The 17,127-nt window shown below is 44.5% G+C and overlaps 1 protein-coding gene across 1 annotated transcript in view; it reads left to right on the plus strand.

Moving 5' to 3' along the window:
* LOC115076021 (zinc finger and BTB domain-containing protein 16-like) overlaps positions 1-16,361 on the plus strand; it is a 39,222-nt gene extending 22,861 nt beyond the window's left edge. The window contains exons 3-6 of the mRNA XM_029577069.1: positions 4,942-5,028; positions 7,813-8,004; positions 15,557-15,724; positions 16,066-16,361. Coding sequence (XP_029432929.1) covers positions 4,942-5,028; positions 7,813-8,004; positions 15,557-15,724; positions 16,066-16,295 — 677 coding nt within the window. The 3' untranslated portion in view covers positions 16,296-16,361. The remainder of the gene's footprint in view (positions 1-4,941; positions 5,029-7,812; positions 8,005-15,556; positions 15,725-16,065) is intronic.
* The last annotated feature ends 766 nt before the right edge of the window (positions 16,362-17,127 follow it).

The following is a 17,127-nucleotide window of genomic DNA, read 5'->3' on the forward strand; positions in this document are numbered from 1 at the left end:
GTGCATCCTCATCTTGTGTTCATATATCATACACAAACAGAATGCTGGGGATTATTAGGAAAGGAATGGGGAATAAAACAGAGAATGTCATAATGCCTCTGTATCACTCCATGGTGCATCCTCATCTTGTGTTCATATATCATACACAAACAGAATGCTGGGGATTATTAGGAAAGGAATGGAGAATAAAACAGAGAATATCATAATGTCTCTGTATCACTCCATGGTGCATCCTCATCTTGTGATCATATATCATACACACACAGAATGCTGGGGATTATTAGGAAAGGAATAGAGAATAAAACAGAGAATATCATAATGTCTCTGTATCACTCCATGGTGCATCCTCATCTTGTGTTCATATATCATACACAGACAGAATACTGGGGATTATTAGGAAAGGAATGGAGAATAAAGCAGAGAATATCATAATGTCTCTGTATCACTCCATGGTGCATCCTCATCTTGTGTTCATATATCATACACACACAGAATGCTGGGGATTATTAGGAAAGGAATGGAGAATAAATCAGAGAATATCATAATGTCTCTGTATCACTCCATGGTGCATCCTCATCTTGTGTTCATTTATCATACACAAACAGAATGCTGGGGATTATTAGGAAAGGAATGGAGAATAAAACAGAGAATATCATAATGCCTCTGTATCACTCCATGGTGCATCCTCATCTTGTGTTCATATATCATACACAAACAGAATGCTGGGGATTATTAGGAAAGGAATGGAGAATAAAGCAGAGAATATCATAATGCCTCTGTATCACTCCATGGTGCATCCTCATCTTGTGTTCATATATCATACACAAACAGAATGCTGGGGATTATTAGGAAAGGAATGGAGAATAAAGCAGAGAATATCATAATGCCTCTGTATCACTCCATGGTGCATCCTCATCTTGTGTTCATATATCATACACAAACAGAATGCTGGGGATTATTAGGAAAGGATTGGAGAATGAAACAGAGAATATCATAATGCTTCTGTTTCGCTCCATGATGCGACCTCGTCTTGAGTATTGTGCGCAGTTCTGGTCAACACATCTCAGAAAAGTTACTGCAGAATTAGAAAAGGTGCAGAAAAGGGTGCCAAAATGATAAAGGGGAATGGAATGATTCCCCTGTGAGGAAAGGCTAAAGAGGTTAGGACTCTTCAGCTTGGAGAAGAGACGGCTGAGGGTGGATATGATAGAGGTCTATAAAATGATGAGTGGAATGGAATGAGTAAACGTTAATTAGTGTTTACTCTTTCAAAAAGTACAAAGACCAGAGGACACACAATGAAGTTACTAGGTAATACATTTAAAACTAATAAGAGAAAATATTTTTTTACTCAACTGATAATGCAACTCTGGAATTTGATGCCAGAGGATGTGGTGAAAGCTCTTAGTGTAGCTGCGTTTAAAAATGGTTTGGACAAGTTCCTGGAGGAAAAGTCCATAAACCATTATTAAGGCGGAGGTGCAGATATCCGGTGCTTATTCTTGGGATAAGCAGTTTGGAATCTATTTCCCCCTTGGGATCCTGCCAGGTACTTGCGACCTGGATTGGCCATGGTTGGAAACAGGATGCTGGGCTTGATGGATATTTGATGTGACCCAGTATGGCAAACCTTAGATTCTTATGTTCGTAATCCTACCTTTAAAAAGCCAGTATTGCATATATGACTGGGCCCTAGAACATCAATATGCCTTCTGTTGTAAAAACAGAACAAGCCAGACTGCTACAGATCTCTCCACAGAAACTACACGCTAGCAGAATCCCTCACCTTGATCACACAGACAGAACATAGTCAGACCCCACCAAATACAGACTAAGAAACTACAAATCAGAAACGTAAATGTGCAGTTAAAAACTGTATACATGTATGTGTGTGTTGGGTGGGGTCACCAATTGTGCCCCATTCAGGTATGGTGTACCCTGGGTTGTCTTTGGTTGGGAGTGTTATGGGAATAATTGTATATTGAGCTTGCAGTGCTCCTGGGTGTCCACTAGATGGCGTTTAGCGTAATACTGAGCAGTGGGTTGTATTGCGTTCCACCGAATGTTATTTGGGTGGGGGAGGGGGCAGGTGGTAGTTGTGGTGTGGGATTTCCCTTTAAGGAGTTTTAGGGGAGATGATTGGTGGGGAGTTGCCTAGAAGAGTATAAACTCCCGGGTCAATCTGGCAGGAAGGACCCTGTTGGAAACGTTTTGGAAGAGGAGAGGGACTGCCAGGATGTAGGAAGCCTGGGCCCGAGGACCCCACTGTTATGATGTGGGCCCTGCAGGTTCTCTTTCCCTCAAGAGGAGAGGCCTGTAGCCCAGGAAGCAGGAGGAGAAGGGGGTGGTTCCAGAGGAAGAAAGCCCAAGAAGGAGCAGGACGATCAAGAAGAGGTGCCTGGTGTCCAGGGGAGTCGTGAGTAGATGACAGGGATGTGAGGTGATTCATGGGTCCCCTTGTGAAGACGCAGAGAAATGGTAGATTTTGGGTGGTGTCACGGTGAACAATGTTAAGGAGCACGAGGAGGTACCTGTTACCTTTGGTCCAAGTGTGGTATAGAGGGAAGAGGAGATGTGCATTAGGGAAGCAAATTATTACTGGTGTACTGAACGTTTGCCTTGGCTGAGCGTCCCATGAACCCCGAGTTTTTCACTATAGTGGACCTACCCTTCCACACTACCTCTGGGTCCACGTCACCATTTGTATGACCACCAAATAAATTAGAGAGACTGATTCTTAGTCTAAGTATATCAAATCTTCTTGGGTTTTTTTTATGTACCCCATAAAGGGGCTAGAACTGAATGGGAGAAACAGGAATGATGAGCATTATACAAGGACAGAGGTGCACATTCCTAAAGCTGACCTATTCCACTCACTAAACTGAAAATAAAAGTGCGCTTTCTACCTTTTTTTGACTGGACTTTTAATTTTTCTAATCACTTTGTTCCCATTCACTTTCTTCTTGTGACTGGGGAGATATCTTTTTTATCTGTAGTGATATCATGATGTTATAGCTGTGGGACTGTTTAGATCTAATTCACCAACAGGCCGGTACAGAAAGGCTGTGTTCAGCCCAATGCACCTTTCTGCCTGCACTTCCATCTGCGTTTTCTGTGTGCAAAACTTACTGCTGATGCAGCAAGGAGGTGTTGCACACAGAAAATGTGCGCTTCTAAACAGAAATACTGCTTAGCGCCTTTGCAAGGAAACCCCATGCAAATGAGGGCATTAAGCAGTTGGTCCCTGAAGCAGAGAGAGACTGCTCCTGGCCACTGAAAATGTAAATCCAGGTCAGAGCTGGAGTTAGGTTTCCAGTGCTAAAAAGGGGAAACATTTTTCAAAAAGAATTAAAAAAAATAAAAATGCTGCAGATAAGTATTGACTTATCCAGCTATCTGGCCAAAGTTAACAGCTGCCAGATAAGTCAGTACGGCTCCAGCTATCTGCTGCAGTTTACCACTGCCCAGCCGGATACTTATCTGGCTAAATAGCCATCACCCACACCACTTAGCTGGAGCCGTACTGACTTATCCAGCTACCTGGCAGCGACTACCCTCTGCCAGACAGCTGGATAACTCAGTATTTATCCAGCTAAGTGCTGGTGGCTGCCATTACTTATGCCTGTCAGGGATGCCTTCCCCCTGCCTGTGTTAAAAAGTGCGTTTTACTTTTAAACATGCTTTTTTAAATCCAAATGCCTTTGCATTTCATTAGCTTACTACATCGGGAGTTAAAAAAAAATCTGGGTGTTGAAACTGTGCCCTAAAACCCAGCGCACAGATTCTTACTGCCTAGATTACTGCGTTGGCCTGTTTAGTTGAGAGGCAATGAAGAGTAAAGGGCCGTGGTGACTCTGAGGTAAGTTCTGGCCTGTGACCTGCTGTTAGAGGTGCTTAGGGCCCCAGTCTGTCCCTGGGTCTGGTTTCTCAGTCTTTAATGTCATATATGATGGTAATTATCCTGTGTCTACACTTCCCTTTGTTCATACTCTTATGATGATGATATTGTGTTAACTCTAGAAGATGTTGAAATGTTGTTTTTTTTCTTCTTCTTCCTTCTTGTTATTGTATTATGATATACATTTATATAGCATGACTTGTGGAGTTTTAGATGGGGCGCTGTGAGTTGCTTCTACTTTTGATTGTAATCCACCTAAATGAGGTTTTCCTTTGAAAAGTAGAATAGAAATTTCAAATTAAAATAAATACTTCTCAGGCTCCCCTTAACTCCTTTTTTCTGGGTCTATTTTCCATTTCTTTTTTCACTTCTCTCTCTACATCTGTCTCTGACATTAACCTGCTTTCAGCTCTCGATCTCCCCCTTACTGGGATTAATCTCCTGCAACGCACTGTTGCAGAGGTTTGAGTGGGCACAAGAGATGAGACCACCCATGCTGTAGGGAGATGGTGGATCATGGTTGGAGGGAAGCAGAGGAGCAGTTGGGTTGCAGGATAGATATTGGAGAGAAGAGAGTGGGAGCGGCTCTGGGGTGGCCTGAGTGGTTGGTTCAGACTGGGAAGGCAGAGAGTAACAGGATTGGCTTATAGAGCTGTGGGGAAGCAGAGTTATTCTCCTGTGAATTGCACCAGGTGTCCGCTACTGTGAGAAAATACTTATTCACGAGAGGGTGGTGGACGCCTGCAACAGACTTCTAGCAGAGTTTATAAGAACCAGAAGAGTGGCAGAGTCCCAGCTCGCACAAAGGAACTTTAGGAGGGGGAGCAGCATAGAGTGAGTAAGACCTGGGACAGCATGGCAGGCACACACAAATGAGCAGATTGACTGGAATAAGTGGTCCTTACCTGGGTTTCTATATGAGCTGGTGAGATGACGTAGGCTCTTTCTTCAGATGCAGAGTAGTCACATTACTACCATTATCATTGGCTGAACGATAAAAATATGACGCCACCTGATTTCCAAATCCTGCCCTTCCTTCTCAGGTAGCCAGTCCTGGCCTTGCCCACCATGTGGCCTCCTGTTCCATAATGAAGAAGAGCTGAAGGATCACAGCAAAAGTCACACAAAGGGTAAGAAACATTTAAACTTTCCACGACACTTTTTTTTAGATGAAATATGAGGAAATCCATGGTCTTTCTTTGTATGAACCTGGATTTAGCGTCTTAATTCAGTCATCCCCCTTTGGTGAAAGTAACTGACTGCTGCGCTCTGAGAAACTTCATCAGGTCCAGGTCTGACTGATCCTTTGAACCCTTTACGAGTACATTCTCCGTTGATTGTCAAGACACTCAGGGCCAACTCTGCTGGTTCTGAAAAATTTCAGGACCTGTTGTCTGATTTGTAGCAGACCCAGAGCCAGACTCTCGTTGGTCCTCACACTCTTCTGCTTGGCTCTTAAGACCCATCAGGTTCTGCTCTGGTAGGTTCTGATTGGTTCTCAAGACTCCTAATATCAAGCTCTGGTTGGTCTTGGGAAACCTTCTGAACGAGATATAATTGGTCACTCCTGTGACTGATCATAGACACCCATGCTAGGATGAATATAGCAATATCGAATCCATAAAACATAAATCATGATAAAACAATAAAATAAACATTAATAACAACTAATATACTAGCATTCCTTTTTCAAATGATCTTAATTTTGCGCGAACAATAATGCTTTTAGTTGCTTGTGAAAAACTGAAATATCATTGATATTTTTTAATGCTTCTGGAAGAGCATACAATGACTTAAAAAGCCTGTTTCCTAGTCTCAGTTAACTAAGATTGCTTAAGAGTAGGGACCTGCAAGTAGTGATTTCTCCTGAGATCTTAGATTCTGGGCTGGCACATATTGTTTTAACATGGATAAATCACCACCAGTCTTCATAAAATGGAAAAGAAAATGTCTATATAATGAACAATAAGTCATTTGCAGACATTAGACAACCTTAGGGGCAGCTTTGTCTGACTTATCATGAAGGCTGCTCACCCAGTAAAAATATTGCTAGCAGTAGTTTTGTTCTGGATTTGACAGTTGCTTGGTTTTGATTGTTAATATTACTACCCTTAACATAAGGCTTGGGGGTAACGGAGCAGCAGTTATCACCCTTAACAGAAACATGGGGATAACCTGCATGGAGTAGCAGTTATCACCCTTAACAGAAACATAGGGGTAACCTGCATGGAGTAGCAGTTATCACCCTTAACAGAATCATAGGGGTAACCTGCATGGAGTAGCAGTTACTACCCTTAACAGAAACATAGGGGTAACCTGCATGGAGTTGCAGTTACTACCCTTAACAGAAACATAGGGGTAACCTGCATGGAGTTGCAGTTATCACCCTTAACAGAAACATAGGGGTAACCTGCATGGAGTAGCAGTTACTACCCTTAACAGAAACATAGGGGTAACCCTCATAGAGTAGCAGTTACTACCCTTAACAGAAACATAGGGGTAACCTGCATGGAGTAGCAGTTATCACCCTTAACAGAAACATAGGGGTAACCTGCATGGAGTAGCAGTTACTACCCTTAACAGAAACATAGGGGTAACCTGCATGGAGTTGCAGTTACTACCCTTAACAGAAACATAGGGGTAACCTGCATGGAGTTGCAGTTATCACCCTTAACAGAAACATAGGGGTAACCTGCATGGAGTAGCAGTTACTACCGTAAGCAAACTGCTGGGTAGACTGAGTGGACCATTTTGGTCTTTATCTGCCATCATTACTATGTCACTGTGTGAAGGAAGCTTCCCTACAATGTGCAGGCTGTCCTGCCATCTGTTGGATAATTACTATTATTGCCTTGGCTGTGTTCAGATTGTATTTATTGTTAGAATTTTCTAAGCACCTGAAACTTTCCCTGGTGAGAGTAGGGAGTGAGTCTTAGCTGGGCGTTAGGACCTGATTATTATGAATTATTTTGAATAGTGTTTATGATTGGTATTTAATGTGTATTATTTGTAAATTTGTAAGCCACTTAGGGTGGTCCTATAAGACCAGTAAAGTCGCATACAAGTGTAAAGAATAAAACAGAAACGATGATCATTATCCTATAGAAAAGAATGTATTTTTATCTTGTGGCTGGCTACAGTGCAGGGAACGTCACATACAACTTTCATTCATTTATTTTCAGTTTTATTCTATTAAAATTTAGGAATTTTAGCTAATTGGAAAGCTTATTACAGCACGGGCTGTGGGGTCTCCAGGACAGGGTTGGGAAGCCCTGTATAACCCTTATTTGAAAACATCTGCAATCAAGTCACCGTCTTTTCTTCTTTAAGCAAAGAAAGCCAACTCCTTCAGCCTATCTTCATTGGTCAGAGTTTGTAGACTTATTTTGACTTCTCTAGTTTGGACTTTGTACACATTCATTGATAAAAAAAACTGGTTCATCTGTGTTAAGACTGTCTAGGCTGTGGGGTCTCCAGGACAGGGTTGGGAAGCCCTGTATAACCCTTATTTGAAAACATCTGCAATCAAGTCACCGTCTTTTCTTCTTTAAGCAAAGAAAGCCAACTCCTTCAGCCTATCTTCATTGGTCAGAGTTTGTAGACTTATTTTGACTTCTCTAGTTTGGACTTTGTACACATTCATTGATAAAAAAAACTGGTTCATCTGTGTTAAGACTATCTAGGCCAGGAATGGCCAACTCCTGTCCTCAAGAGCCACAAACAGGCCTGGATTTCAGGATAGCCACAATGAATATGCATGAGATACATTTGCAGATAATGGAGGCAGTACATATTCATTGTAGCTATTCTGAAAACTAGGCCTCTTCGTGCTCTTGAGGACTGGAGTTGACCACCCCTATTCCAGGCTTTCTATGAAACTAACAAGCTTTGCTCCTTTATTCCCCTTTATACAGGGAGTTTCACATCCTCCTCTTCCTCTTTTTCTCCCGACCACTGGACACTGTACGGGAAGCAGCTGAATTCTGAGAGTGCCCTGCGGGAGCACATCACGACCCAAGGAAGAGGGTGGAGCTACAGGTGTGCTGAGTGTGACAGAGCATTCCCCAGTCAGACTGCGCTGAGGCGGCACCTCCGAACCCACACAGGTAATCACCTCCCACTGTCCCCTGCATATCCCGGGACTCTAATTGGGAGGCAGGGGTGCAAGCTTGAAAACCTGTGGGCCAAAGGATACGAGGCCCGTCATGAAACCCAGCTACACTAACTGCACTAACCACATCCTCTGGCAACAAACTCCAGAGTTTAATTGTGCGTTGAGTGAAGAAGAACTTTCTCCGATTAGTTTTAAATGTGCCCCATGCTAACTTCATGGAGTGCCCCCTAGTCTTTCTACTATCCAAAAGAGTAAATAACCGATTCACATCTACCCGTTCTAGACCTCTCATGATTTTAAACACCTCTATCATATCCCCCCTCAGTCGTCTCTTCTCCAAGCTGAAAAGTCCTAACCTCTTTAGTCTTTCCTCATAGGGGAGTTGTTCCATTTCCCTTATCATTTTGGTCCCCCTTCTATGCATTTAAAAAAAAAAATTTCTAAAAAAAAAATATAAATATAAACTTTTGAAAAAAGGTGTTGGTTGGTGGTTAATGATTAAGGATAAAAGCCATGATAATCTGGTTGGTACTAAGCTTGGCATGCTCCTGGAAGCAAATTTCATTTTTTATAGCCGAATAATAAGATAAGTTTAAAAAAGGATTGGATAAGTTCTTGGAGGAGAAGTCCATTACCTGCTATTAAGTTCACTTAGAGAATAGCCACTGCCATTAGCAATGGTTACATGGAATAGACTTAGTTTTTGGGCACTTGCCAGGTTCTTGTGGCCTGGTTTGGCCTCTGTTGGAAACAGGATGCTGGGCTTGATGGACCCTTGGTCTGACCCAGTATGGCATCTTCTTATGTTCTTATGTTCTTATGTTCTTATGTGTGTTTGTGGAAGAGGAGGAGAACTGAATGAATGTACATGTGCGTGAGAGTTTGGGGAGTGAATGAGTAACTTAGATTGTAAGCCCTCTGGGGATAGGGAAATACCTACAGTACCTGAATGTAAACCGATGTGATATCTCAGATCGAATGTCGGTATATAAAAATAATAAATAAATAAAAATGTACTTATAAATGCCATCATTACTTATTTCTCAAATTCCCAACGCGATCTGTAAGCAATCAAGCCCATACATTATCCCACTCAAGTATAAAATACTTAAGTCCTTCAAATTCTTGTGCTGTCTCGCTCCAAATCTTGATTGCAAACTGTCCGAAAGAGTAAATAACCAATTCACATTTACCCGTTCTAGACCTATAAGATTTTAAAGACCTCTATCATATCCCCCCTCAGTCGTCTCTTCTCCAAGCTGAACAGCCCTAACCTCTTTAGTCTTTCCTCATAAGGGAGCTGTTCCATCCCCTTTATCATTTTGGTCGCCCTTCTCTGTACCTTCTCCATCGCAACTATATCTTTTTTGAGATGCGGCGACCAGAATTGTACACAGTATTCAAGGTGCGGTCTCACCATGGAGCGATACAGAGGCATTATGACATTTTCTGTTTTATTCACCATTCCCTTCCTAATAATTCCTAATATTGTTTGCTTTTTTGACTGCTACAGCACACTGAGCTGATGACACTTGGATCTCTTTCCTGGGTGGTAGCTTCTAATATGGAACCTAACATCGTGTAACTTACAGCATGGGTTATTTTTCCCTATATGCATCACCTTACACTTGTCCACATTAAATTTCAACTGCAATTTGGATGCCTAATCTTCCAGTCTCGCAAGGTCCTCCTGCAATTTATCACAATCCGCTTGTGATTTAACTACTCTGAACAATTTTGTATCATCTGCAAATTTGATTACCCCACTCGTTATATTCCTTTCCAGATCATTTATAAATATATTGAGAAGCACCGGTCCAAGTACAGATCCCTGAGGCACTCCACTGTTTACCCTTTTCCACTGAGAAAATTGACGATTTAATCTTACTCTGTTTCCTGTCTTTCAACCAGTTTGTAATCCACGAAAGGACATCGCCTCCTATCCCATGACTTTTTACTTTTCTTAGAAGCCTCTCATGAGGAACTTTGTCAGACGCCTTCTGAAAATCCAAATACACTACATCTACCAGTTCACCTTTATCCACATGTTTATTAACCCCTTCAAAATAATGAAGCAGATTATATTTTAAAAAGTTTTATTATGAGTTTTTTCCTCTACGCCAGTTTCATTTCAAATTCTCTCTAAGCCTTCCTTATCAATGTTTTATACTTAACTTGACAATGCTTATGCTTTTTCCTATTTTCTTCAGATAGATTCTTCTTCCAGTTTTTGAAGGATGTTTTGTTGGCTAAAATAGCCTCTTTCACCTCATCTTTTAACCATGCCAGTAATCATTTTGCCTTCCTCCCACCTTTCTTAATGAATGGAAACATCTGGACTGCTCGTCTAAGATTGTATTTTTAAACAATATCCACGCCTGTTATACACTTTTAACCTAGCTTGTTGTTGCCCAGGTAGAGTGTCCATCAAGCTAGGTTGAGAGAACATTGCCCAAATCTCATCTTGGAGTGAGTTTCCTCACTCCGAAGGCCTTCAAATCTTCACAAGAGACCACTGTTCTGTTCGTACGTCTCACGTTGAATGTGAAAGTGGCCCCAACCCCCTACACTCTTACCTAATCCCCACCTCGAGTTACTAGATGGGCCTCTCATAGGGATACAAATACCTGTCTAGGGGAGTAGACATTATAGCAAGTCTCTCTCTCTCTCTCTCTCCTCTCTCTCTCTCTCTCTCTCTCTCTCTCTCTCTCTCTCTTCTCTCCTCTCTCTCTCTCTCTCTCTCTCTCTCTCTCTCCTCTCTCTCTCTCTCTCTCTCTCCTCTCTCTCTCTCTCTCTCTCTCTCTCTCTCTCTCTCTCTCTCTCTCTCCTCTCTCTCTCTCTCTCTCTCTAACGCTGTTTCACTGCACATGCTATTCCTTCACATCTGCTTTCAGAGGGAAGGGCAGGTGTCAGGGTTTGACATAGGGAGAGAGCTGTGGAGGTTGGGAGAAGCAATTTATTTAATTATTACCAGGACATGTTGGTATCATTAGCTTGCTGTGGGCTAGATTACGCCCAGCCAGGCACCCATTGGTTAATGTGTTTGACCCCTCTTTCCGCCCAGCTGTTCAAAGGTTACAGCCAGCAGAGAGCCCCTTGCTGGCACAATTTGGAAGGCTGGATCTTACAGCCAGGACTGCATTCAGGCTGAACTGGGCCTCTTCTCCTGCTTCCCTGATAAGGAAATCAGATTTTGGAGCTCTTTGGTTGGTTTCCCTGAGGTCTGTAAACCAGCAGATTTATGTCGTATTCATTAAACCTCATTTCTAACGTGTTTCCTGTGTTACATTGATTAGACCCTGTAGGTAGGTTTTAGGGGTTCAGGAACCTGTGTGCTATAGGACACTTCCAGTTCCCCTCCCACCTCACAACATTTTCTCCACAGAATTAGACTTTTACTTATCAGATCTGGCAGGATTAGCATTCAGAAGATTACAACATCTTTGCTACTGAGCACCAGTTTACCCTAAAGAAAAGTTCTGTAGCACAGTTGGTTTAAAACATGCATAAACCTTTGCCTGCCCAATATATCAATACTTAGGGCTAACTTACTTACCCCTGGTTCCAACTTCAGGCGATTTCCTCATTTTACCTCTGAAGCAGGCTCTGACTGGAGATCTGGAGGATGTGGCCAGGGGAGGAGGCTCGCTTCCGGGTCTGGTTCTGGCAGAGCTTTAGGGTGGTCTGGGAAGAAGGTTTGCTTCTGCATCTGGTACTGGTAGAATTGCCGGGCTTTTTTTGGCTCCTTGCCACCATCCGACCCCAAACAGGGTGTTTCCTTTCTCCCATCTCCTGGTCACACTGAGTCTTCTCCTTCCTCGATAGCAGGGGGTGCTGGGGCTGCTTTGCCTCCGCTCCCCCTTTCTCCTGATTTGCCCCCGTCTTATACTTTGCAGCTGATAACTATGCATAAGCTTGTGCATAATCATGTAGTGGGTGGAGGGTCTTTGCCACATTGCAGGTCTTTTCCCCCTCCCCTTTTCCTCGGGGGGGGGGGCCTGCCAGCCTGACCCAGGGCTGTTGGCCACATGAGCTTTTCTCTATTTCAGAGTGCCCCCCCTTGTCCAACGGTGAGGGCCCCACTGACCTATGGACTTCTCCTTCACTGGCCAATGACTTCTGCTTTTTGAGCTTAAGTTGCTGTATTGTCCCTCTGCCTTGGTTTTATTTACACAGGAGTTTACAAACCAGCAGATCTTGATAAGTATCCTTCAGTTTTGGTTAAAGTTTTCAGCTAGGCAAAGTTTCTTCTTTTTCTACTCTGACAGTGTTTTTGACCTGTCAGCATCCCTCTTTGGCTAATATGATTCATATCGGGTACTTTCAGTGGTTACATATAGGATATCCTCCTACAATCCCTGACACTTGTCTCGTATGGAACTGGGATTTAGTGGATTGGTTCTGTGCCATCACCTCTCTAGAAATATTCTGCTCTGAATGTACGGTCTTTAGGCTGAAGTCTGGTTGACCCTTTGAATCAGGCTTAGGTTTTGCTTGTTGTGTTCGGGGACCCTTGGGCTAAGGAGAGATTGGCTCCACCTGCAGGGAGGGGCCCTCAGGTTTTCACTCTCAGCAGGCAGACCCAGGCAAAGCAGAGACCAGACAGGAGCTTCACCTTTACCAGCTCATGCTCCTTCCCAGGGCCAGCAGAACTTAGGTGAGGGTCTCTGCTGAAAACAGGAAGTGTGGTCCAAGGCCAGGCTAAAGTCGTAGGCTGGCAGCGATAAGGCATATCCCGGATCCAGGCAAACTCAAAACAGATGTCCTTCTGTTATGATTCTGGCTGCTGTGCAGCCTCCTTACCACCAGAGGTCCTCCATGAGCACTATCCCCTGGCTGACCCAGATTTCCTTGCCTATCTGCCCTACACCCAGACCCCAGTAGTTAACCCTGCCTAGCCCACGCCTCAGTGCTTCAGCATCAAGTTTCTTTGGGCTCCCTGCTCTAGCCACCCGGTTCTTGCTTTGCTCTATGGTCTATGGGCCTTCTGTTTTCCTGGTTGTCTTGCTCTGTGGCCTGCAGTCCCTCTGGTTCCCCTCTTGCCTTGCTCTGTGGTCCAAGGCCCTTCTGGTTCCCTCCTTGCCTTGCAGTCTATCCTAAGTCGTCTAGACCCCTAGCTTATCCTGAGACTTCCTGGTCTCCTTCTTGAGGCTAGGCCTCTTGCCCTGATCTCTAGCCCCTGCCTTTTCCTTGGGGCTTCTCTTGCCTTGCAGCCTTTGGGCATTCTGTGTTTCATGTTCAGTGTAGTCCTTGTCCTGGTTTGTCCTGTCTTGTCATAGTCTGTCTTCCGGTTCTCTTCCTCCAGTACCTCGCTTAGCTGCATCCAATATCACGCTAACAGCATTCTGTTCCTCTATTCTGATTACACTCATTCCTGCACCCGGTTCCAGGGCTCTAGCTCCTTGCTTACCTGAACCCATTTCCACGCATACCCACAGTCTGTTCCAGTGTTCCTGAAGTTCACCGTTACCCTCCATGCACCTCAGTCCATTTCAGAGACTCAGCCCAGCCTACACCTCGCTCCAGAGTCTCAGCCCAGCCTGCACCTCGCTCCAGAGACTCTGCTTAGACTCACTGGACTACTCGCACTTGCTCCTTCCGTCCCGTACCACTCCTGGAGGTGGTGTTTACTTCACCTTGCTACGGCCCAAATTCCTAACACCATCCAATGGAGAGGAAGAGGGATGGATGGGGCTGAGGCAGACAGGCAAGGCAGGTTGAGCAAACAAAGACTGAAACAAGTTGAGACGAAGGCAGGAATCAGGCTGGGAAGCATCACGCACTACTCACAGTAGCTGGACTTGTTGCTGAGGCGAGTTGCTCCTGGGGAGCTGCCCTTATATAGGGAAACGGCGGTGAGGTCATCACTAGGCGCTGCAGGGACTTTTCCACTGCAGTCCCTTTAAACATGGAGAGGTCGTGCGCGCACCTAAGGGGAGGCATGGCATGTTGCTATCAGCGGTGTCCTGCTGCCTGGTGCCTGGCGGCATTTCACTGCTCTGGGGAGCAGCATGGCCGGCCCGGCGTCTAACGTAAGGGCGGCAGTTTGTAGGGTTAGCCCGCAGGTCACAACACTACTTAGTCCTGAAAATCTCTATGATCCTGTTCTGATTCTTAAGAACCTTCATACTGTCCTCTGATTGGTCTTGAGAATCCTCATGATCCAGTTCCGTTGTAATCCTTTTGATGGTCTTTGCCTTCATTCATAGAACTCCCTCTGTCCATCCAAGGACAGTCTCTGCGCCTCAGCCAGCAGGGGAGACTCATTCGAGATGTTCTTGCAGGATGTACTTTACTATGGGATGTCAGCATGTAAAGTGCTTTTTCTGGTTGGAGGGGTAGGGTAGGGATGGATTTGTTTGTACTTTCTTAAGTAGACTGGTTTCTTAAAGGATGACGTTTCTGCTCTCAGTTTAAGAGCATAAGAATTTTCATATTGGATCAGACTGAGGGTCCATTAAGCTCAGTATCCTGTTTCCAACAGAGGCCAATCCAGGTCACAAGTGCTTGGCAGGATCCCAACGAATAGATAGATTCCATGCTGCTAATACCCGGGGATAAGTGGTGGCTTTCCCAAAGTCTACCCGGTTAATAAAAAACAACTTGTCCAAACCTTTGTTAAACCCAGCCACACTAACTGCCTTTGCCACATCCTTTGGCAATGAATTTCAGAGCTTAGTTGTGCATTGAGTGAAATTTTTTTTCTTCAATTTGTTTAAATGTGCTACTTACTAACTTCATTAAATGTTCCCGAGTCCTTGTATTTTTTGAAAGAGTAAATAACCAATTCTCATTTACCCGTTCTAGACCTCTATCATATCCCCCCCTCAGCCGTCTCTTCTCCAAGCTGAACAGCCCTAACCTCTTCAGCCTTTCCTCATAAGGGAGCTGTTCCATCCCCTTTATCATGTTGGTCGCTCTTCTCTGTACCTTCTCCAGTGCATCTATATCTTTTTTGAGATGTGGTGACAGTACTCTAGCTGTAGTCTTGCCATGGACATTCTCTGTTTTATTCACCATTGCTTTCCTAAGAATTCCTAACACTGTTTGCTTTTTTGATAGTTACCACATTGTCCACGATGACGCCCAGACCCTTTTCCTTGGTCATAACTCCCAATACGGAACCTAACATTGTGTAATTATAGCAGGGGTTATTTTTCCCTATATGCATCACCTTGCACTTGTCCACATTAAATTTCATCTGCCATTTGGATGCCCAATTTTCCAGTCTCGCAAGGTCCTCCTGCAATTTATCACAATCTGCTTATGATTTAAATATCTTGGAATGATTTTGTGTTGCCTTCAAATTTGTTCCCCTCACTTGTTGCCTTTTCTCTCAGAAAATCCTGCTTCACGTTTTCACTTTTCTGTCTTCATTTCTCCCTTATCTATCCTTTCTTTTTTTCCCTCGCTCCTTTCCCTTTTCTGTACCTTCTGCTCTGCCTCTGCCCTGTCTCTTTTCTGGTTTTCTCCTTTCCTTTCCTCTCTCTTCTTGATTTCTCTGCCTCTTTCACCTCACCACGATCCTCCTCCTCCTCCTCCAGGTAAGCATCGTGACGAGTGTGAGTTCTGCGGGCGCCGCTTCCGTGATGAAAGCTTGCTGAAGAATCACAAGCGTGTGCACACCGGAGAGAAGCCGTACGAGTGCAATGGATGCGGGAAGAAGTTCAGCCTCAAGCATCAACTAGAGACGCACGTCCGGGTGCACACAGGTAACCAGGGAACCCCTCCCCCCCCCTCCCCACTGTCATATCCACACAGGGGCACTGACAAAGATTGGGAAGCAGGTACAAACCCTATAATCAGGTACAGGAAACAGGAGCGGCCCAATAACCCTAGGGCAGGGACACACACACACAGGGCATACCTTATATACTATGTATACAGAGACACCATCTCCCACGCAGTCAGTGCTCCTCGTACCATTCTGACCAGTGCTCCTCGTACCATTCTGACCAGTGTCTATATGAGGCGGTGTGGGGGACCCTCCTGGCGGGGAGACGTGAAACAGAACCGGCACTATTTACCCCCACCACGTTCTGTCTCTGGGCAGGGGAGAAGCCGTTTGAATGCAACCTTTGCCACCAGCGATCGCGGGACTACTCTGCCATGATCAAGCACCTGCGTACGCACAACGGGGCGGCACCCTACCGCTGCACCGTCTGCCTCGAGTTCTGCCCCAGCCTCTCCACCATGCAAAAGCACATGAAGGGCCACCGGGAGGAGGAGCTGCCTGCCAACTGGAGCATCGAGAAGACGTACTTGTACACCTACTCCACCTAGCACCTCATGCACTGCCTTCCTGCTCCTTACCCCGCCCGACACAGATCCTGCTGCCTTCCCATGCTGCCTCCCCTCTTGTGCTGCTTTACATGGAGAAGAGTCTGCACTTCCCGCTAAAACAGACTTTTCAGCTGCTTGGAAGATTGCTTTTCCCCCCACCCAGGTGACGAGTGTTGTGTAAGCCCTCTTATGTTATAAGAGTGCATGTGAGAGTCTCCCTAGTCAGGAATTTAAAAAAGCAGAGGCTTCTAGGATCACGGAGATACTGCCAAACCTGGGCAAAGGGGATTTCTTTGATTTCATAAATTTCCAAAGAAAACTCATGGGCCGTTGTGAAGATTTGACCCTTAGCAGCAGTGTTGACTCCTAAGAAGCCTTAAGGCAAGGAAATGTTTTTGGTTACTTTTTACTCCCTTGGAAACCCTACATCTCACCAGGCATTTACTCCGCCTGTACATTTAAAACATCAGATATTACTGTGGCCCTTCCGAATGGGCAAATTGAGAAGCAGAGCCCGTTCAGTTCAAGAGCACCCTTTAGACATTGCAAGCACTGCTTTATAAAGCAATAATCCAGTCTTCCCCGTGTGCCCAGGCTTTAAAAAAAAGTGAATCACTTACGCAGTAAATAACTTCACAAAATAAGTAAACATAGACTCTATGGCGAAAGCTAGAGCATTATTAGATACAATTAAGTAGATGGAAACCTCATTGCATTATTTAGTTTCAGCATAATCAGTAACATTACTCAGTGATGCTAAGGAAGGGACCTGTGAGGTCGCAGAAGCCCTCCTACTAGACCATGTTTCTGTGTGGGTCCTTTAAAAGGTGTC

Source organism: Rhinatrema bivittatum, chromosome 14 (genome assembly GCF_901001135.1).
Source record: "Rhinatrema bivittatum chromosome 14, aRhiBiv1.1, whole genome shotgun sequence".
NCBI classification, from domain to species: domain Eukaryota; kingdom Metazoa; phylum Chordata; class Amphibia; order Gymnophiona; family Rhinatrematidae; genus Rhinatrema; species Rhinatrema bivittatum.